We start from the raw sequence: 24,112 nt of genomic DNA, 5'->3' as shown, positions 1-24,112 counted from the left end.
GCATTGCCAGGTAAAGAAGAAAAATGCACCACAAATTAAAAAAAAAGTAAGGACATTTGACAGTTTTAGTGTGTTCAAATGCTTCAGGTGACCACATGTTGATTCCTTATGTTACTAGCAAGCACAAAAAAGCATCTTAAATTTTCCTGTAATTTATGGAGCTCATTCCAGTGCATGGATGACTTCAGAATTGTTTAAGGACTGGTTTTTCCATAATTTTGTACATTCTGAGAGAAACAGTTTCAAGAAAACTTGGTTTGTCTGAAAAGAACAGAGTTGTACTGTTGCTACATAACTGTAAAGCGGCCGTGCGGTTCTAGGCACCTCAGTCTGGAACCGCGTGACCGCTACGGTCGCAGGTTCGAATCCTGCCTCGGGCATGGATGTATGTGATGTCCTTAGGTTAGTTAGGTTTAAGTAGTTCTAAGTTCTAGGGGACTGATGACCTCAGATGTTAAGTCCCATAGTGCTCAGAGCCATTTGAACTGTAAAGCCCACCCTCCAGCATCTGAATTGGTCCCAGGGAATATATTCACCATTTATCTTCCAGGAAATGTTACTTCCCTGATTTATCCAATGAATCAGTGAGTAATTCAAAGTTTCCAATGATTTCAGAGAGCTTCTTTTCTTCAAGAGGTTATCAATTTCGACTGTTCAGTGGTGGGTTTAAAAAAAATTAAAATTAAAGATGTTATTTATGAAACAGCTTTGGCATTCACAACATTCCTGCTACTCTTTGTAAGTCATGCCAAAAACTAAGAAAAAACTATTCGTCTATTCCAACAAAAAATGATGCTGTTGTTAAACTATTAAGAGTTGCTCAAAATGAAATAAGAAATTTTCTGTGATATGAAGTTTTGTACTGGATAGGCACTGATAATAAAAAACACGTAGTTGAAGAAATATCAGACAAACTGATAGTAGAGAGTGTGACACGGCTACAACAAGAACTTCAACCACCAGATATCGAATCTGATGAAGCAGAAAGGGCTGATGCAACAAACTCAACATTTCCATCTACTTGGAATGAAGCAGCTGCCACTATTGATATGTTTATAAGATTTTCTGAAAGTAGCAAATGACACACACTATGGAACTTGTAAATTTTTGTACTACACGTAACCAGTTTTTTGAACAAAAAAATCAGAGACAAAAACCAAACAGGCAATAGAACGTATTTGAAGTGAATAAAATATGCAAATACTGTATATACTGTAGTATAAAACATACACAGTACAGTACTACAGCATAATACTGTTCAGTCCTGAACTTAACGTAAACTCATAAAATTACATTGCAGAGTTATATAATAAAATGTTTTCATTTGTTCCCTAAAATGTTGTTTTATGCAGTATTATACATTTTTATCTCTTTAACGGATGCAGAGAATGTACAATAAACAATCAAAGGTTGGTTGCCTATTGTTTACCTTATGTCCCACACTCCATACACTTCTATTTGTAGATGACACTTGGTAATTCACTATTTTCAAAGTCCTGATGGTATCAGATTAGCGGATTTCTACTGTAGTAATATCACATCACCACTACACCATGCAGTGGCAGTTAGTAAAGTTTTAAAAGGTGACCATCATATTTTACATTTTGAATACCTTATCCAAAAGGATGCCATCATCATTATAAAAGTGCTGATCAGCAAGTTGTCTAGACTGTTGTTGTGCAGGTTCTAAAAAGACTACTGACCAGTTTCAAGAACCATTGAGTTAGTTTGGCCTTTCAGCAGGTATTCCCTCAATGTGGTTACCCCTATGATATTACTATCTGTATTTTCAAGGAATCCCAACCACCCTACCTCAGCCACATCCATGATTCATGAGGAGAGAGATGAAAATACAAAATGCTGAATATCAGCCAAAGTTATCAAGGTATGCAACTTACACTTCTCAAAATGTCTAGTGCATAACAGGAAAACAGTGACAAGACTGCTACAGACAAGGTATTCACAATGTATGGGAACAACAGTGAGGGTTGATATTCACTGAGAGAGAAGGAAGTGAGAAGTGTGAGTAGAGAACCAAAGAATGCCAAATGGAAGGGACAATGTGAATGGGCACAATGCTTAAGACACTGGACTTTAATCCATGAAGAATTCAGTCCAAATGTATGCTTTGCCATACCCATTTATGCTTTCCATGATTTCCTTAAATCACTGGCATGGACTGCTGGTATGGTTCATTTGAAAGAACATTACTAACATTACTGATTTACATCTCCATTATTGTGCAATCCGAGCTTTTGAACCATCTCTGAAGACCTATTCACCAATTAGATGTTGAGACTCTGATTTTGCTTCCTCCTTTCTTCCAACTAGATTGAAAGAACATACAGAATCAAAAGGAGTAACAAATGAATGAAAAAAAGAGAAAAAGCATTTAACATGTGGATAAAAGAGAAAAAAGTTTAAATGTAATAGATTTAAGAAAAGAAAAGGAAACAGTGGGAAAGAACACAGTGTTAGAAAAATATAGGAGGTAAAGGGCATGGAAAGAGTGAGAACATTGACTCTCTGACTAGAATGAGGAAAATCAGAAGCAGTTTTACAGCAGCACACTAAGAGATTTACATAGTGGATTACTTTACTTGAACACAGGTGTGTGTCATTTTCATAATAATCAGTGAATTACTGTAGAAATGTAATATGTAAATAGAACTGAAATAATTATTCCCCTTTCATAGAAAAATTATTTAATTTCATGTCTGAACAATAACCAAAACCTGCACCTTCAGAGGCAGGTTGGTAATGAAGATATCTTTATGTGTTCCACTATTTGCAAGTTCATTCAGAAGTTAATTAAGAATGATGATGACAGTGATAATACCAAAAATAAGCAAGGCTAAATCATGGTGTAGATAGTAATATACACCAACCTTAGATTTATGACAGATATACCATATACACATGCACTCATAAATCAATCCAACATGTCTGTTACTAATAACCCACAAATATACACGAAACTTTTTCAAAGTAATACACTTACATAGGTTGAAATGTGGTGTTGAAAGCGAGTGCCATATTATCCTTAAGTTTGTCACTATCAAACGACCAATATCACCATCATTTCCTTTTGTGTCCTCAATAGAATCTAGCTTGTCTAACACTTTCTCTCCTGGTCGCATCTTCAACTTGCTGAAAATAAAATAGAAAAATATTCATATAACCATAAAACTTCATATGGTACCAGTTATTTGTTCAAATGATAGACTTAACAATTCTCAGAGCTAGTGACACAATTTGTTGTGCTAACTTCTCTAAAGAAGTTTTTAGCTTTTTGATGTTATATGTGTCTACATAGTTCTAAGCAATAATATTTTTTTCAATAGTTTGAAGTTAGTCTCTGGGATAGAGAGAGCATGTTTTGGTTTGATACATATGTCTATAACTGAGCAATTCATATACTAACTATGTTACAAAAAAATTTTGATTAACGATGAAGGATATTCAAACACTGTTTCAATGTCTTCTAACAAAAGCAAAGTACATTAGTTGTTGATGGTATTGTAATGTAGATATTTGTTGTGAAGGAAACTGATAGGCCATGAAATGCACATAAATGCCAACAACATAAAAACCATTTTAGTTTCCTGTTCATGGAGGAAACATATGTTGCAGGGATATTAAAGATATGGAGGGTAGATACATAGAAGGTAAAAGTTTCAATGACAACCAAACTGCAAATTCATTTTCCTTTATCTAAATGCACCTAAATTGACTGAGATCCTATCTTTATTTCACAATATGAGTATTTATGACTCACTCAATTTCAATGTATGGCAAAATGTAAAAATAAGACATGTTACAATGGGAACTTTACATAACAGTAAAAAATTTTTCCTGGCATGCAAAGAATGAAATAAATACACTCTACACTTGCCACATAGTGTAAGTGCTGAGCTGTCAGTAGACTCAAAAATAAGAAGTTTTCCAGTCATACACAAACATGACCTGCCCAAACATCACATTAAAAATGCTTAGAATGACCACACTCCCAGCAAAAGAATTTCTGCAATAGCCAACTGGCATGCTCATATCACCACCTACAGTCTAACTTAATACATCACAGATGTAAACCCCTTCTTCCACAGCATCTCCATAGTTTGTACCACATTATGATCAGGATCCTTATATGTCACTGCTGATACCACATCCCTATAAACCTACATCCCCTCTGCTCATGGCCTTGCTGCCATTGAACACTACATTTCTCAACATACTGCCAATTCAAAATTACCACCTTAATTTCACATACATATGACAAACTATATCCTCAACTACAAATAATTAACCTTTTATGGAAGATATAAAAACAAAAACACATCAATCCACAGCTTTGAAATGTGTAGAACAGTACATGTATCACCTTCAGAAATCAAGCATAAATGCTCACAATCCAAAACTTTTGTCTGGTTCAGGTTGATTGACAGTACCTTTTCTCCTATCTGTTTCACCTGGTTCTATTCAGCTCAGCAATCTACCTTCCTTGTCAAGTGCCACCTCTGCTGTACAGGCATTCCACCTGTAGATGACGAGCAACACCTCCTCCAATATGCTAAACATCTTGTTAAGATCTTTCCAGACAAACCCTATCTCCCAATACTGATCCACAAACAGGATCCTCCACTACATCCCCATCATATTCCAAACACACATACTAACTAGCTTTGAAGGAGCAGAGCCCTATTGACCCAAACTTGAAGAGCTCATCTGAGGCCACCTCTGAAAGCATCTATGTCCATATATAAAGTCTGGTGGCATGTGGCATGACCACCAACAAACTTTTGGTTGGTTGGTTGAATGCTTACAGGGACCAAATTACTAGATCATCAGTCCCTTTGTCCTTGAACAAACAGGTATATACGACTGTAGATCAGAGATAGCCCACAGTGCAAATCTCAGGGGAAGAAAACCCCAAGGTTTACTAATGTCAGCAAAGCTGAGGAAGGGACAAAAAGAAGAAAAGGAGACAGAGAAAGAAAGGCAAGCAAGGTGCCCCTGCTAGATAGCAGCTGGAAGCCCCTGAAAGCAGAGTGCAATGAGGAGACATACATCACCCAGCCACCACTACTTACCAGAGGTACTCTACTCCGAGGTTGCCTTGGAAAGACTAGCAACACGGATTGGGCAAGAGAAGCAGAGAGAGACAAAAGACAAACAAGTCTAAAAGACCACATGAGAGGGAGGAGGGTGATGAGAAGAGTAAAAGTGCAGATAGGATGAGGACCAGGCTAGACCACCAACCTTAGACAGCTGCAGCCCGGCCTGAGCAGATGAGGCAACAGTGCTCGGCCAACCCCTCAATGCGCCGATAAAGTGAAGTGGTCTTCCCTTAAAGAGTGTGGTAAAAGCCTGCTTCATGAATGAATCATAAAACTAAGTCAGCCACTGGGGCATTGCCTCCTAACATCAGCAGTAGTGAGTCAGAGAGATTAAGAGACTGCTGCAGGGTGGCTAGGTTGGGACAGTCTGGCAAAATGTGGACCACCATCAAACGGGCACAACAATGACAGTGGGGTGAGTCCTTGTTACGGAGAAGATAACCATGAGTCAGTCAAGTATGGCCGATGAGGAGCCGGCGAAGGATGGTAGAGTCCTTCAGTCCTTCCAACAAATTGTCCGTCCACCTGAAGGGTCACAACAAAACTCTGATCAGTGGCAAGACTGGCCACCAAGAGGCAAGGAATGCCGTGAGCGTACACTTGATGTTAATGTCTGCTTCACAGCTAGTGCCCCCCCCCCCCCCTTCCTGACCAGTTCCAGTGAATTGTGGATTGAGCAAGTGGGAACTGACCTCTCCAACTCCAACATACTCTTCAGTCCTGTAACTCTCTTGGCCTCAATCATTTCTGGTATATGTCCTTACACCTTCCACCACCAGTCCTGTTCCAAAACCCCATTTCCCACCACCACAGACAATCAGGCTTTGTTGTCTCACTTAATAACTTTGTTATCCCCCCTCCTCCTCATGTTTCTTTAGTTAGGTATACATACATAATGCTTCTTCTGTAATCTCAGTCTCAATTTTTATTCTATTCTGCTTATTTATATCCCCCCCCCATCCCTGTCATTGTCTACATGTAATATGCTCTCAGCATTATCAACATCAGAATAAACTTTATGTGGGGACATAACTCTACCCGCTTTGCTAGCCCCGTTCTCTTAATAGAGGATTTTCTCGAAATAGCATCTTAGGACTACCACTGTTCTTGATATACATTAATGACTTTCCAGTCAGTGGTACGTATAGGGGGAAAATTCTCTTTAAGGATGACAGTAACATTTTCATTACAGATAAAAAACTAGAGTTCATGGTAGAGAAAGCAAATGGAAAAATATGAAATCCTTAGGGATGTTTACAATTGGTCAATCAGCAATAAACTGATGTTGAACACAAATAAAACAAAGAGTATGAACTTTAGTTTGAGGATGGAAAAAACAACTGTCACATTAAATGTAGATGATAACTCCATAGCCTGTCTAACAAAGACAAAAGTTTTAGGGACGAATATTGACTATCAGCTGAAGTGTAATGAGTACACAAAAATTTTAGCAAAGAAAATGTCATCAGCATGTAATTCCCTTAGTGTTCTGTCATCTGTGTTTAACAGCAAGAGCCGGTAGCTACACATTAGTTCTATGTTCACTGAGACCTTGGCTGTGGTATTATTTCTTGGGGATCAAGTACACAAAATATGACCACAATATTCAACTAGACTTGTAAGTACTATATGCTTACACATTTGTTGATGCAGTTGTGTTTCATTATTGTATTAATCTGACATCTCTGATATCATAGTAAAGTGGTCTGTGGATAAACAAACAACATGTGTGATGTCATAGTAAAGTGATCTGTGAATAAATATTTTTACTGAATTGTAACCTTATCCTACACAGCATTTGCATGGATGATAAATCACCAACAATTCATTTATCTTTCACTTTGCAGATATTCATATTTTTATACCCTCATTACTGTGAGGCACTTCTTGAAATTTGTGTTACATGCTAATATTACATAACTAGACCGAATTTAAACTCTAAGTATTTCACTTTGCTTCAGCTATTTGTAAGTAACCTGAACTGAAATGACTCTACTTTTAAGTTTGCTTTACATAACAAGTCATTTACAGATATTCAGGCAGTAAAAATATTTAACATGCAGTGCTGAAAATTACTAGCTGTAGACATTAACAACTAGCCACAATCTAAAAAACATCATCATTCATACTTAATACTCTTAAGAAAAACAAAAGCTTGATTACAAGAATATTTTAGCTTCATATGTAACAGAAAGGAGTAAATTATGTACATACAAAAATATTTGATCATTACCGTCTTCAGCAGACTACTATTCCAGACAGATAACATGAATAAGAATATATTTCAATGTGAGACAAGGGTGGTGGGGGAACTACAGAGCTGCATTTGTGGTGCAACACTTGTGCATCCTACATTAACAACAAACTATTATCAATGATATGCGGCTGATTTTATTCATTAAGAACCCTTTCATCTTCCCTTTACATTTACAAATGTTACAATTGGGAAATTAGCAGAAAAGCTATAACTTAAAAAGCCAAAGACAGAAAAAAGACAAAAAAACAGTCCAATTTTCCAGTTGTACCAGTGAACTGTTGTTCAGTTATGATTACAAATTTATCATTTGCCTAAGTATGGTATAACAAATATTTTCAATAGCAACTATATCCCATAACAATGGAAACTAGTTTATGTGAATTTTGTTTCCTACAGTGATTTAAATTTCAAAATGCATCTATGTCACAAACAATCCACAACTGAGGATTATAACAGAAGTTGAAAATACCACTTCAGATGTAAGGTTCTTTTTATTTTAAACACAACCAGTTTCAGGCTCTTATATGCCCATCAGCAGGTGTTGTAACTTTGTGCTGTTACAACATCTGATGATGGGTATACAAGAGTTTGAAACCGGTCATGTTTTAAATAAAAAGTACCTTACAACTGAAGTAGTATTTTCAACCTCTGTGGCAAATATTTTGATCTTTTATATGAAATCATAACAAAGAACCATTAAGATGGCCCATGTAACACACTAACTAATGACCTCCACCAACTATTTATTTTAATTATAATCTAGTCTTTACCATTATTTATCATGTGAAGCACAAATCACCTATTGTATAATTTATTTGCAATTGTCAAGTTAGTATTAAATTTACACAGCTGTAAGAAGTATTAATTACGCTTCCATACATATGGATAAAAACTTGTAATACTAAGGAAAATTTTGTAGAGAAGTTCTAGTAGAGGGTAAACACTTTTGCATTAAAGGAGACCACTCACAGAAAAGCAGAAGCATTAAGTTGTCTGTAGGCACACACAAAAAGGAAGAGACCTTGCTAGCTTTCAAAGTAATTATTTTATGAACTAGAAAAAAGTACACAAACACACTCACACACATAAACCTATGCCCCTACATGACGCCGGCTAACACTGAGGAAATACACACAACAGTTTTTATAAAGGTAATTGTTTTGGCTCTAGAGAATGTGTATACAATGTAGCATAAATTGTTTCTCCTTTGGTCCTGTATTTTAGCAGCAGCAATGTATAATATATGCCAGCGAGATTTCTGAAGCACCTACTCATGCATGTCATATTGATCAGTTTTTGTGTATAGGCATACTATTATTTCTACATCTATATAGTGTACTGCAGCACGCCATATTTCATAAACATGACTATACTAAGATTTGGGACAGCAAATGAAGGTACACTATGTGATCAAAAGTATCCGGACACCCCCAAAAACATATGTTTTTCATATTAGGTGCATTGTGCTGCTATCTACTGCCAGGTACTCCATATCAGCAACCTCAGTAGTCATTAAACATCATGAGAGAGCAGAATGGGGTGCTCCGTGGAACTCACGGATTTCGAACATGGTCAGGTGATTGGGTGTCACTTGCATCATACGTCTGTATGTGAGATTTCCACACTCCTAACATCCCTAGGTCCACTGTTTCCTACGTAATAGTGAAGAGGAAACGTGAAGGGACACATACAGCACAAAAGCGTACAGGCTGACCTCGTCTCTTGACTGACAGAGACCGCCGACAGTTGAAGAGGGTCATAATGTGTAATAGGCAGACTTCTATCCAGACCATCACACAGGAATTCCAAACTGCATCCGGATCCACTGCAAGTACTATGACAGTTAGGTGGGAGGTGAGAAAAGTTGGATTTCATGGTCGAGTGGCTGCTCATAAGCCACACGTCATGCTGGTAAATGACAAACGACACCTCGCTTGGTGTAAAGAGCATAAACATTGGCCAACTGAATAGTGGAAAAATGTTGTGTGGAGTTACAAATTATGGTACACAATGTGACAATACGATGGCAGGGTGTGGGTATGGCGAATGCCCAGTGAACGTCATCTGCTGGCTTGTGTAGTGCCAACAGTAAAATTCAGTGGTGTTATGGTGTGGCTGTGTTTTTCATGGAGGAGGCTTGCACCCCTTGTTGTTTTGTGTGGCACTATCACAGCACAGGCGTACATTGATGTTTACCTCACCTTCTTGCTTCCTGCTGTTGAAGAGCAATTCATGGATGGCAGTTGTATCTTTCAACACGATCAAGCACCTCTTCATAATGGACGGCCTGTGGTGGAGTGGTTACATGACAATAACATCCCTGTAATGGACTGGCCTGCACAGAGTCCTGACCTGAATCCTGTAAAACACCTTTGGGATGTTTTGGAATGCCGACCTTGTGCCAGGCCTCATGGACCAACGTCAATACTTCTCCTCAGTGCAGCACACTGTGAAGAATGGGTTACCATTCCCCAAGAAACCTTCCAGCACCTGACTGAATGTATGTCTGTGAGAGTGGAAGCTGTCATCAAGGCTAAGGGTGGGGCAACACCATATTGAATTCCAGCATTACTGATGGAGGGCACCACAAACTTGTAAGTCTTTTTTAGCCTGGTGTTGGGATACTTTTCATCACACAGTGTCTATAGGCTCATAGGTTTTTACCTGTATATCTCATAAGGGTTTCCAGATAAGAAAGATCATGTATGATAATTTATTAGATTCATTGTTTTCTCTTTGCTACTGTCTGCCTGCTTAGCTGAGTGGTTAAAGCATTTGCCTACCATGCAGCAGGCCCGGGTTTGATTCCCGACTGGGTTTGGAATGTTCTCCACTTGTGGACTGGGTATTGTGCTGTCCTCATCATCCCTCATCCTCACAGACACTTAAGTCACCCAATGTGGCATCACCTGCAATAAGACTTGCAACTCAGTGCCAAACTTCCCTGGATGTGGCCTCCCAGCTATCAATGCCACACGATCATTTCATTTTTTTGTTTGCTACTATCTGCCTTAAACTGCAAGTGTTTCTTTCAAATGGAACAGAGGATCAAATAGTTAAAAAGACAAGACCTAGTAAAAATCCTTGGATAACACAGGAGATATTGAATTTAACTGATATGCAGCAAATGAAACAGGTGAAAGGGAATACAGACATTTAAAAGTGAGATTGACAGGAAGTGCAAAATGGCTAAGCAGGAATGGCTAGAGGACAAATGTAAGGATTCAGAAGCATATTTCTCTAGGGGAAAGATAGATACTGCCTACAGGAAAACTGAAGTGGCCTTTGGAGAAATGAGAAGCAGCTATATGAATATCAAAAGCTCAGATGGAAAACCAACCTTAAGCAAAGAAGAGAAGCTAAAGGGTGGAAGGTGTATATAGAGAGTCTATTCAAGGAAGATGAACTTGAAGGCAATTTATAGAAATGGAAGAGGACATAGATGAAGATGATATTGGAGAAATGACACTGCAAGAAAAATTTGATAGAACACTTAAAGATCTAAGTTGAACAAGGCCTCTGGGGCAGATGACATTCTATCACAATTACTGATAGCCTTCAAAAAGAATGTAATACTTCCAATTCCAAAGAAAGCCGATGCTGACAGGTGCAAAAATTACTGAACTATCAGTTTAATAAGCCATAGTCGCAAAATACTTAACACACATTCTCTACAGAAGAATGAAAACACTGGTAGAAGCAAACCTCAGAGCAACTCAGTTTGGATTTCAGATAAATGTAGGAAAACGCAAGGCAATACTGACCCTACAACTTATCTTAAAAGCAGGTTAAGGAAAGGCCAACCTACATTTACAGCATCTGTAGACTTAGAGAAAGCTTTTGACAATGTTGATTCGAAAACTCACTTTGAAATTCTGAAGGTAGCAGAGGTAAAATACAGGAAACGAGAGACTATTTACAACTTGTATACAAACCAGATGGTAGCTATAAGAGCTGAAGGGCATGAAAGGGCAGCAGTGGTTGAGGCAGGTTTGTAACCCACCTACAATGTTATTCAATCTGAACATAGAGTAAGCAGTAAAGGAAACCAAAGAAAAAAATTGGAATAGTAATTAAAATTCAGGGAAAAGAAGTAAACATCTTGAGGTTTGCCAACGGCACTGTAATACTGTCAGAGACTTGGACGAGCAGTTGAAATGAATGGTTAGTGTCTTGAAAGGGGGATATAAGATGAACATCAACAACAGTAAGATGAGGGTAATGGAATGTAGTTGAATTAAATCAGGTGATGCTGAGGGAATTAGGTTAGGAAATGAGACACTTTAAGTAGTAGACAGGTTTCACTAGCTATTTGGGCAGCAAAATAAATGATGATGCCTGAAGTACAGAGGATATAAAATGTAGACTGGCAATATCATGAACAGTGTTTTTGAAGAAGAGAAAGTTGTAAACATTGGATATATACTTAAGTGTTAGGCAGTCTTTTCTGAAGGTATTTGTCTGGAGTCTAGCCACATATGGAAGTGAAACATGGACAATAAACAGTTTAGACAAGAAGAGAAGATTGGAGAGGAATTTTGCCTTATGCAAAACATTTCTGTAGTTTTGTTTTCACCCATACATGTTTCAACACTTTTTGGACTATCTTCAGTGGGTTTATTTGTTTACTTTCCTTCTGCAAAATTGTTGTTACATGTTACCTTTAAAGAAACTTTTAGTAATAATAATTAAATTTGTGAAATGAGTGATTATTGTCAAATGTTTTACATTGGTTAGCATACAGTACAGAGTTGAGACATGTATCACTGTGTTAAAGCATTCTATGTTGCTTATTTACAAATATGTCTAAAGGTTCTAGTTTTGTGGTACACTTGGAAAAAAATGGATGTATGCACTTGCTTACATACCTCACATGAGGCTATGAACATTTATGCTAGTAGCACATTCTACAGCTTTTCATCTACAAACAGCAAAACATTATTTTATTTTTCCATTTATTATGAATTTCTGACAGAATACTATGTATTGTATTAATTAGCATGTTACTTGCAGTTTTTAATGTTATGGTGTTTTTACTTTGTCTGTGTTGAGGTAACACACTCATTTCTTGTGCTTTTGTCAATACACATGCATTTTTTATGATTTATTCACCAAGTACAGAGTTTTTGCCACCATTAAGTGTTATTGTGGCTGTGTAGTGTTCATTTGTTTTGTGACATGTTTGTTTGGGATGTGGTATTGGATTTGAAGTTTTGATGGTGTTTAGTGTATGAGTCTGTGTGTGTGTGTGTGTGTGTGTGTGTGTGTGTGTGTGTGTGCTATTCCAAGACAGAGAGGAAGGGGGGGAGGAGGAGAGAGGGAGAGATGGAGGGGGGGAGAGGGGTGGGGAGAGAGAGAGAGAGAGAGAGAGAGGGAGAGAGAGAGAGAGGGAGAGAGAGAGAAAGGAATTTAATTTTGGAGGCTGATCACATGCAGTTCTGGTCTGTGTGTTATTTATATAGTTCTTCTATTGTGGCAAAGAGGGTATTATTGCAAAGTGATTACCTTGGCTATTGATTTTTGGATGCGGCAGTTTTCTTCTATTGTTAATTCTTGGTAGAGGCTTTTACTTGTTTTAAGGAGTTTTAAGTTGGTTTCAATGTTTGGTGGATGGTGATCATGTACTATTAGGTGATCTGCAAATATTGAGGGTGAGCTATTGCTTTTCAGTGCTCTGAAGTGCTCTGTATATCTGGCTCTAAAATTCCAGCATGTTTGACCCACATATACAGACTGACAGCAGTTGCAAGTTAGTTGATATATACCAGCTTGGCTGTATTTGTCAGTGTTGGTTGTATTTCTTCCAGGTCTCTTCAGTATTGTGTATGCTATGTTAAGTCCTTGTGTCTTTAGTATATTTCCCACCTTGTGTGTAACTTTGTTGTTGTAAGTCATTAAGTGCCATTTATTGTTTAGTGTCTATTGACCTGCTGTGACTTGTGTTGTGTATACATGTGTGTGTGTGTGTGTACATTTTGTGATTACGTGTTGCCTGTTTTTGTATTTTGTTGTTTATTTTACCTACAGTCTTTGTATCATACCCATTCTCTTGTGCAGTTTGTTTTATTTATTCAGTTCTTCTGTGTAATAATTTTGTTCATGAGTGTTTTGTTCAGTCTGTGCAGTAAATATCTGAAGCTGGCTTCTTTCTGAGTTATGGCATGATTCGATTGGTTATGAATGATAGTGCTGGTAATTGTGGGTTTCCTATAAATTGTGAATTCATGTTTGTTGTTTCTATTGTGAATGGTGAGATCTAAGAAAAAGAGGTTTTCACCTGTTTGTGTTTCAACGGTGAATTGCATTTGTGTGTGAATGGAGTTTATGTCCTCATGAAGCTGTTTTATATGAGACTGTGATTCATTGTTTAGGCAAATTATACCATCTACATATCTGTACTAATATTTAATTTTGTACTGCTTTGGTTTTACTATTTTGTGGAAGAACTGATTTTCTATCTGGTTGATGAAAATGTCAGCTAGAGAGTTACTGTTTGGGGATTCCATAGGTAGTCCTTCTTGTTCAGAGTAAAATTTGTTGTTGAATATGAAGTAGTTTTGCTCTGTTATGAGCTTCAATACAGCTGCTACCTGTTGTATGTTTTCTTGTAGTTGGAGATTGCTTCCTATGATGTTGATGGCTTCTTCTGTTGGAATGTGAATGTACATGGAAATTATGCCAAATTAAATTAATGTGGCAAGACAGGAAATTTGTGGCTCAACTTGACTAAAAGAAGGGATTGGTCAATAGTGCACGTTCTTGGACATCAAAGGATCACCAATTTAGTGCTGGAGGGAAGTGTAGGTGAGGGGGTGGGGGTAAAAATTGAAGAGGGAGACCAAGAGATCAATACAATAAGCAGATTTAGAAGGATGTCAGTTGGGGTAGTTATTCGGAGATGAAGAGACTTGTGCAGGATAGAGTAGCATGGAGACATGCATCAAACATGTCTTTGGACTGAAGACCACAACAACAACCTATATAGAAGTCTAGTCGGCTAGTGTTTCTGAAATGGCAGTGCTCCTGGCCTCTGAGTCATAACAGGTCTGAGGCACCAGGTGTAATTGGGCTACTGTGACATTTGCTCAAGCTTTCCTGCCATGTCAGTGCCATCAGCAGCCCTGCCAGTGCTGTAATGTTACTGAACACTTGTTCTTGCACCAGGATACCTAGTTACTGAGTCTTTATGGCATTGCTTTGCACAATTGCTTACAAGAGCTGTGCAATAAGCCTGATGGTACTATGGCACAATTCCTTCTTATACCTCATGGGTCCCTTTTAACCTGGGTTCTGAGTAACCTGCTTCCCCCTTTTTTCTAGCCTTCCACCCCTCCCATTCAACAGTTTCCTTTTTTGTCACCCTAGAGCAATAGCCTGGTGCTCGACAATCCGAAAATACTTTATTCATGTGTATTTCTATCAAAAGAAAAGAACTGTAAGAGACAGAAGTGTAGTACTAAGTAAGTGCAGGGGAAAGGTAGCAAGAGGAGATGCACTGCAATTGTGTACTCTGGTGAGGCTCATGCATCCATTACCTTTTAATTTTATTCCAGTATTAAAGTGTAGAGAAGTGCTTTCTACTGTGGGACAGTATAATAGTTATTGTTGATGCTTTAGTACTATCGATACACACACATAAAAGTAAAAGAGACAGACTGCCCAATATTTGAACTTAATAATTCCTTTGTAGCAAAGGAAAAAGGGATAAGTTGCGAAAGGTTAAACAGGATGGGTAGCTCAGTCAGACCCCACAATGAGAGTGACCCACCTGTACTTAGGATGAGGGTAGACAGAGTTGAAGGGGGTAGTGTCATGGACAGTAGGCTGGAGATAATACACCAGGAAGCACTGAGTGAGCTTCAGTAAAGAGATAAGGACAGAGTGAGAAGTAAAGATAAATTAGGGAGTAGAGAGGTGAATAGTGCAGTTAAGAATTTGGGACAAAAAAAAAGTCATAATAAATTTACACAAACATGTATACATTGGGTGTCTCTCCTAGGAGTTGTCAGGCACATTTTCCCTGGTGTTTTGGCTTCATTTGTGCAATGTGTAGGTGGAGTCAGTACAAATAAATACTGCTCATCGTGTCTTTTGTGCAACATCCAGTATCAACAAGAAGTGCCAGTTTGTTTCTTGTTAGAAACAAAATTATTTTTACAGCCAAATCTTACATGTCCATTCTTTAGCCCCAAAATAATCTAGTGCAATATTTGTTTTAGCAATATGTATTAACAGGGACAGTAAAACAAGAACAACTTGTCCCATCTCATGTGCTGCCCTGTCCTGCTCTGACTGTCACCGCCATGTACCAGTGCTCCGCAGTCGCTGCTGCAATATTGGTTATTCTTCATGTTTTCCTGTTCCTGTTAACACATATTGCTAAACCGAATACTGCATGAGATTAATTTTGGACCACTCTATCCAATGGGGGCAGAGAATTCCACTTTAAAAATAATTTTGTTTGTAATACTGGGTACCACATGGACACTGCACAGTGTACTATAGTTGAGTGCTATATACACTCCAAGACAAAAAAAAAAAAAAAAAAAAAAAAAAAAAAAAAAAAAAAAAAAAAAAAAAAAAAAAAAAAACTATTGATGCATCACAAATGATAGCAATTTCAGAAAAATTAGATGAACAATGAGACCAACTCTCTCCGAGGCCTCCCTCTTTCATCTTGTCCACCCTCATCATGAAACATGAGTGCCCTGTCCTCCCATTTTAACCTTCACCAATCTATATCTGCTTTATCTCATACAATGGGGCGATTCGTTCTGAAAGCGTGGTATGGGTCTGTTTTACTTTTGAGTGTGTTAATCAGCAATACCATACATTTTGCTTCCTGGGGGTAAGAACTTGCCAGCAATTCTCTTTGATAATTTATTAGGTTCCTTGACCGAATTTTCCTTTCATAAAATTGTTAATGATTTACACAAAAGAAGGATTACAACAGTCAGTTAATGTTTAAAGTGCTCATTCTAGATATAAGACAGGACAGTATTTCCTGTCTAATCAAATGAGTTTCACACTGTGAGTCATGTATATTACTAAACATGGTTCTGTACTCTACTTGACTGCTATATACACTCCAAGGAAAGGAAAAAAAAAAAAATGCACCATCAAGGAATTATCCAAAAGGGACAGAATCGGCAGATGTGATGTACTATACCAACAGACAAATGACTGCAGTTTCAGAAAAATTGGATGATTTATTCAAGAGAAAGAGCTTCACAAATTGTGCAAGTCAGTGGCACACTGGTCACCTCTGGCCTTTATGCAAGCAGTTATTCAGCTTGTCACTGATTTATAGAGCTGTTGGGTGTCCTCCTAAGGAATATTGTGCCAAATTCTGTCCAAATTGTCATTTCAGATCATAAAAATCACAAGCTGGTTGGAGGGTCCTGCCCATAATGTTCCAAATGTTTTCAATTTGTGAGAGACCCAGCAACCCTGCTGGCCGAGGTAGGTTTTGACAAGGTCAAAGACAAGCAGCAGAAACTCTCGCTGTAGGTGGGTGGGCATTATCTTGCTGAAATGTCGGCCCAGGATGATTTGCCATGGAGAGCAACAAAATGGGGTGTAGACTGTTGTTGATGTAATGCTGTGCTGCAGGGGTGCCATGAATGACAATCAAGTGGGTCCTGCTATGGAAAGAAATGGCACCCCAGACCATCACTCCTGGTTGTCGGGCCATATGGTGGGTGACTGTCAGGTTGGGCATCTCCAGGCACATCTTTGGCATGGAATCTCTTTAGCTGGATAAGAATTGTCTTCAGTGATGTGTCTGGAGATGCCTTGGACAACTGTGGGATGTACTGCAAAGAATAACTGCTTGCACAAGGGCCAGAGATGGACCAACACATTATTGACTTGCACAATTTGTCACAGTCTTTCTCTTGAATAAATCATTCAATTTTTCTGAAATAGTAATCTTTTTTTCTGTGCATGTACACACATCTATTGCTGTTCATTTCATTTGGAGATTTCTTTCGTTGTGTGTTGTTTTTTGTCTTACGAGTGTAGTTCAAAGGAAAAAACAATGAGGGAAACCTTATGGTTTGAAAGAAACCTTTGAAATACGTCTTAATCAGTTTCTGTGAGACCATGTGAGCCAAAGCTGCTTGGTTACATACTTTATAGAATGCTTACCAGAAAATTTTTAACATTTAATTAAAGATTTATTAAAACACAGAAAATTGTCAGTGAGTAAATAACACATTACAGTGAGGAGTTCTGAACTGCTGTGAAGACCTCCTGTACATAACATAAGGAATGTGCCACAAGAAAATGTTTCAACTTGGATCTGAATACTTTGGGTTAATCACTCAACTTTTTTCAATTCTGCAGAACCATATCAAAAATGGAACCTGGTGAATAGTGCACACCTTTCTATTCAATGCTTAAGAAGTTTAATCCAAATGTATATTGCTTTATACATCTAATGTTCACTGAATAAATGTTGCAGTGTCTTTAGAATGAGTCAATACTGTCAACAACAAATCTCATCATGGAATAAATGCATGAGGATGGCAGAGCTACAATTCTGAGATACTTGAACCACAATCTACATAAAGTTCACAAACTGGCACTGCAGATCTGTTTGGTCACCCTTTTCTGGGCTAAGTGTGCACAGAAGTGCCACAAAATATAACACCACACAAAATAATAGTGTGAAAGTATGCAAAGCAAACAAACATTCACATTTCAGAGTCAGAGCCAGTGGAGATTATTTTTATAGTGAAAATAGCAGTACTCAGTTTCTTCACTGCGTGCCTGACCAATTTGGGGCAGTGAAATTTTACTTTGGCAAGAGTTCTGTGTCAGTAACTGTATGCATTACATTTTGTTGCAGTTGAATGTTAATCTGTTCTCTGAAAGCCATGTGCTCATTTTACTGACTACCTTATTATAATAATGCTTGAGGCACCCACAAAGAGATTTTTTTTATGCTGTCTGCCAAGTTTAGCAGCAGGTCATTGACATTCATCAAGATAAGTGATGGACCCAGAACAAAGCCCTGTGGCATCCCCCTGTCGGATTTAAACTTCTTCACTACTTGTTGACCTTCTGCTTCCTACATTCCAAATATGAAGTAAATCACTTTGAGAATTTTCACCAATCCCATAATGTTTCAAGCTATGGAAAAGTACTGCATGGTCCACTCAACCAAATGTTTTTTGATGAATCAAAGAAAATACTTATTGTCCTCAACCTATTGTTTAGCCCTGCTGGTGCCTCACACACAAAAGCATAAATTGCATTCTTCACTGATACTCCTTTCCTGAAGCCAAACTACTTGTCTGACAGTAATTTATGTGTACTGAGATATGGCACTACTCTCTTATACATTACTTTTTCAAAAACACTGATAGCACAGAAACTGTTTAAATGACATCTTTCATCCTTTACAATGTGGTTTCACTAACAAGCATTTCAGTCTCTTGGGAAACTGACCACATCTGAAAGACATATTGCACGGGTGAGTTAAGTCCCATAGTGCTCAGAGCCATTTTTGCAAGGGTGATAGACTATAGAACTAATATGCAGTACACTGATCTTCATGATTCTAATTGATACAATAGTCTCAGAACACCAGCTTTCAGGAGTTCTGCATATTCACCTGTATCACTCAAATTTGATTGAACTTGTCAGCTATTGACAGGGAATGGTTATTAAATATTTTATGCAAATCTGGTGGATCAATAACAGTTTCATTTTTACACAAGAGAAGTGTAATAAACTGAGCACCCACATTCTATCCTGATAACTGTTTCACAATTACCCACATATTTTTAATTTTGCTATCCTCTTGAAGTTCTGCATTATTTTGGCCTGTTTGATGAGTTCTTCAGCATTTGTAACCAGGATCTGACTGTTCATCATGTTATGATACAGCTTCCATTTCCTCCTACGTGATATTCTAATGTCTTTAGTTATCCAAGTTGGTTGCTTATTAGTAATGCATATCTGCTTGCAATTTTTTAAAGGACAAGATTTCAATGAAATTGATACAGATTTGAAGAAATATATTATATTTGTCATTCAAGTTGTCTGTATTGAAGGCTGCTTGGCAAGTTTTCCCTTCTACATTGGCTTCAAATGTCTGCATTACAAGGGAACTCATAATATCTCCACATATTTTGTTTACTGCTTTGAGATATGCCTCTGCCTTGATTCCTTTCAGTATTCTATCTCTGCATGATCTGACAGGCCATTACTGTTTTTTTTTTAACACTGCACTCATCCACTAAAGAACAATATATGAAGTTATTTTCTATGTTGCTACTGTTTTCCTGAAGTGTAATTGGAATGTACGTGGTCTGTGCCAGTTTATAAGATTCAAGTAAGTCTGTTAACACTCTTTTCTCTGGAGCATCAGTGAGAAAGTTTATGCTTGCACCTCACGCAACATCAACTTCATGTATTTCTAAAACAATTAGCCCAGCACAGTTTAATGTAGGGAAAGAAAAACGAAGTAGTCTGTAGAGGCCTGTGGTAAAACAAAAATTTCAATTATTTGGTCTTTATGGTACAGTGTTTTGATATGTTAATTCTTTTGAATGACACATTACATTGGGTAGAAATCACGACTCTTTCCTTCTAAACGAGTTCCTTAAACAGAAATCAGATAAGATGTAACACTCCAAAGGAACGTTATTATTTCTTCCCTATGTAATTGATGCTCCGAGAGGTCAGTGCCAAGATCTATTAGGAATTCACCGACTTTACCTTTAATTCCTGTAATATTTTGATGAAATATATTTTTAAAACAACTAAATTCGATTTCTTTAGCGGACGTTAGCCTTTGTGCTACTAATTTAGTATTCCTAACATTACACAATTCGCCAGTTGTTATTTCTGGGATAACATTTTGTATTCAACAAGTAAAATTGCAATTCCTGTAATTATTACGACAGCAAAATTGGCTAACAGTTAATAATTCAATGATTACAGCTGATATAATTTAAAATATAATGATTTTGGAAGTGCACTTACTTTAAAGGCAGATCAAATTTAACTTCTTTATCTTCCCACATCGTTTTCTCCATACCGTCACCGCAGCGTCTGTCGTTCGTCCTATACACACTGAACAATGCCATACGCACAAACGTATATTAACAAGTTGCGACTGCGTACTATATTTGTTTACCGACTCTGTTACCATAGCAACCGTGACTGTCTCGAAAGAAGCAGCAGCTGACATCTGCTGGACGAACACTAAACACAAGAAGAGGTAACCGACATACGCAGATGACATCTATTGGGCGTGTTGAACACTATACAAGGGAACAAATGAATAGTGAAACGCCTCATGACATCTGACGGACGCGGAAAACATTAGATACAAGCAGTGCTAATTAATGACGACAGCCAAACACGAGAACTGTTGGCTAAACTGTACGCGCGAAACGCAAAATTATTGTTTATGCATCAGTTAGGCGTACAGTTTTAATTCAAGGAAGATTTGCGTCAGTATACACCTTTCATTCGTGGCCTGAGTCCTTGAGTTATTTCATCAAACATTTGAGATGAAGAACCTGTTACGAACCTGAGATAGTGGCCATGTAATACTGGCATTATCAGCGACGTCAATCCTGCTATATTCAACTACAAAAAATGTCTCGTCCCTTTCAGAGAACAATGAAGGCAAGTTACTGACTTAATTGCTTGTCAGTCTGATTCTCTCAGCCGTTAATAATTTATTCCAATCCTGAATCGTTGTAGGAAACAATTATTTTCTTATCGTTTGAATAAATCTCTATTATGTGGCGCACCGTACGTGAATTGATTGATTCCTAATGTTTACAAAGGTTTCTTCCCCAAAATGCACTTGTAAACTTAACTTATGAGTAAATGCATAATACGTTACGTTCAACAATGAAATCCAAATAAACTTTACCATTGCAGGTGACCAGAGTAAAGAGGAGATAATTTATTGCCCAAAACTGATAGAAGAGACGCTACTTAAATGCGTATTCCAATCCAGTGGACACCACCATGTGAAACGAACTTTTGGTAAGTTTACTGAGTAGCTGAGAATAGCTGCTGTCAAAGAGACAGAAAATATATCTATCCCTTTGGCTTCCGTTTTGCTTGCACAATAGCCTCGCGGAGCTTCCGACGTTACTGTTTCCAGAGATTTATCACCAGAAATGTAACTGAATAGTAATGTATCACTTCTATTTGTCCGCAATATCTTAAATCTATTTGCGTTCAGAGTCAACAGGCAGTTACTGTACCGACCAATGATCTTCTGCAGGCCTTCCTGCTTTTCTCTAGTCATCTGACTTTGCAACTTTACTATAGATAAAAGCACCGTTCGCAGTGAGCCTCCCCGAGCTCCCGGCGTTGTCTTAATCATTTACTAATATTTTAAACATCTTAATCATCTATTTACGCCTAATACGTGTTCAGATTCAAAATCTGAATGAAGCTAAAATGGACACACGGGAGCAATGCGAGAAGCTGCTTCCAATGAGTTAGAAATAAAAACAAATTGTCTACCAAACTGGCGAAATCTTGACGAGTTTTGATGTTACTGTACATAACTGGGGGTCACTGTGATCGCTAAACACCAGTAGTTTCTCCTCTGTATTGAAAGCTCCTGATGAACTGGGAAAGTGCCTGGTAGCTCCCTATGCTGCCATGACCTTGGCACCAGCTTTCATTCCCTATTGTGGTGCTTAGAAGAAGGCTAGCGGAGAGCCTACAATCAACCTGTCTGTGACCTGGACCTACACCTGGAGCAGTTTCGTATGAATCGCGTGTTTATCCCACGCACCGTGACAGCAAAACTGTGTGTCAGTCTGGTGATTCGACCTGTCGAGCTACAATTCATGAACAGCATTCCAATGGGCGTTTTCAAACAGGATAACGCTTACCCACATACCGCTGGTGTAACCGAACATGCTCTTCAGAGTGTCAACATGTTGGCTTGGCCTGCTCGATCACCAGATCTGTCTCCAATCGAGCACATATGGGACATCATCGGACGACAACTCCAGTTTCATCCACAACCAGAATTATCCATTACCGTATTTACCGACCGAATTCAACAGGCATGGAACTCCAGCCCACAAACTGACATCCAGCACCTGTACGACACAATGTATGCACGTTTGCATGCCTGGATTCAACATTCTAGCGGTTATAGGGGTTATACATGTAGCAACCTTTCACATTTCCATTGGTTTATCTTGCGCGAACGTTAACCTGTGATCTTGCGATGTTAACCACTTAAATATGTCACGTAAAGAAATGTATTCCTTAAATTTTACTACTCTACATTAACTATTTTTTGGTGTTGTGACTGGCTTCCGTCAGTGTACTTTAAACGCAACTTACAATATCTCTGCAAGATACACATCATGTTGCGGGCCCACAAGGATAAAACTAGCCGTTTGTGTTGTGATGTTAACGGCAGCCTACTCATGAGACGGAAATTCCCTAACCAAGCTGCTGCCGGTATCCGACCAAGGGTTCGAGGCGGCACATAATTGTTGCAGGGAGTCCGTTACTTCTTCTCGTCTCGGATGCCACTCGCAAATACACTATTGGCCATTAAAATTGCTACATCAAGAAGAAATGTAAATGATAAACGGGTATTCATTGGACAAATACATTATACTAGAACTGACATGTGATTACATTTTGCCGCGCGGGATTAGCCGAGCGGTCAGCCGGCACGGTAACTCAGCGTGTTCGGTCAGAGGGTTAGCTGCCCTCTGTAATAAAAACACTGAGTTAATGGATCAATGACGAACTGAAACGGGTGTCTTGCGACGTCCGCCTCGAGCAAATACAACGATCAAAAACGAACGAAATGAGATTAATAATAAAAAAAACCGGCCTAAAGCGCTGCAGTCATGGACTGTGCGGTTGATCTCGGCGGAGCTTCGAGTCCTCCCTCGGGCATGGGTGTGTGTGTTTGTCCTTAGGACAATTTAGGTTAAGTAGTGTGTTAACTTAGGGACTGATGACCTTAGCAGCTAAGTCCCACAAGATTTCACACGCACAGGAACATTTTTTTTATTACATTTTCACGCAATTTTGGTGCATAGATCCGGAGAAATCAATACCCAGAACAACCACCTCTGGCCGTAATAACGGCCTTGATACGCCTGGGAATTGAGTCAAACAGAGTTTGGATGGCGTGTACAGGTACAGCTGCCCATGCAGCTTCAACACGATACCACAGTTCATCAAGAGTAGTGACTGGCATATTGTGACGAGTCAGTTGCCCGGCCACCACTGACCTGACGTTTTCAATTGGTGAGACATCTGGAGAATGTGCTGGCCAGGGCAGCAGTCGAACATTTTATGTACCCAGAAAGTCCTGTACAGGACATGCAACTTGCGGTCGTGCATTATCCTGCTGAAATGTAGGGTTTCGCAGGGATCGAATGAAGGGTAGAGCCACGGGTCGAAACACATATGAAATGTAATGTCCACTGTTCAAAGTGCCGTCAATGCGAATAACAGGCGATCGAGACGTGTAACCAATGGCACCCCATACTATCACGCCAGGTGATACGCCAGTATGGCGATGACGAATACACGCTTCCAATGTGCGTTCACTGCGATGTCGCAAAACACGAACGCGACCATCATGATGCTGTAAACAGAATCTGGATTCATCCGAAAAAATGACCTTTTGCCATTCGTGCACCCAGGTTCGTCGTTGATTACACCATCGCAGGCGCTCCTGTCTGATGCATCGTCATGGGTAACGGTAGCC

General features: G+C 38.6%; 1 protein-coding gene across 1 annotated transcript in view; it reads right to left on the bottom strand.

The window, feature by feature from the left end:
- LOC124555605 (Bardet-Biedl syndrome 5 protein homolog) overlaps positions 1-20,594 on the bottom strand; it is an 80,895-nt gene extending 60,301 nt beyond the window's left edge. Inside the window, exons 1-2 of the mRNA XM_047129574.1 lie at positions 20,371-20,594; positions 3,002-3,150 (exon numbers count right to left, since the gene is read on the bottom strand). Coding sequence (XP_046985530.1) covers positions 3,002-3,150; positions 20,371-20,474 — 253 coding nt within the window. The 5' untranslated portion in view covers positions 20,475-20,594. The remainder of the gene's footprint in view (positions 1-3,001; positions 3,151-20,370) is intronic.
- Between the last annotated feature and the right edge of the window lie 3,518 nt (positions 20,595-24,112).

The sequence above is a fragment of the Schistocerca americana genome, chromosome X (assembly GCF_021461395.2).
Source record: "Schistocerca americana isolate TAMUIC-IGC-003095 chromosome X, iqSchAmer2.1, whole genome shotgun sequence".
Lineage (NCBI taxonomy): Eukaryota > Metazoa > Arthropoda > Insecta > Orthoptera > Acrididae > Schistocerca > Schistocerca americana.
Note: the sequence above shows the minus strand (reverse complement) of the source record. Positions and strands in the feature narration are given on the sequence as shown.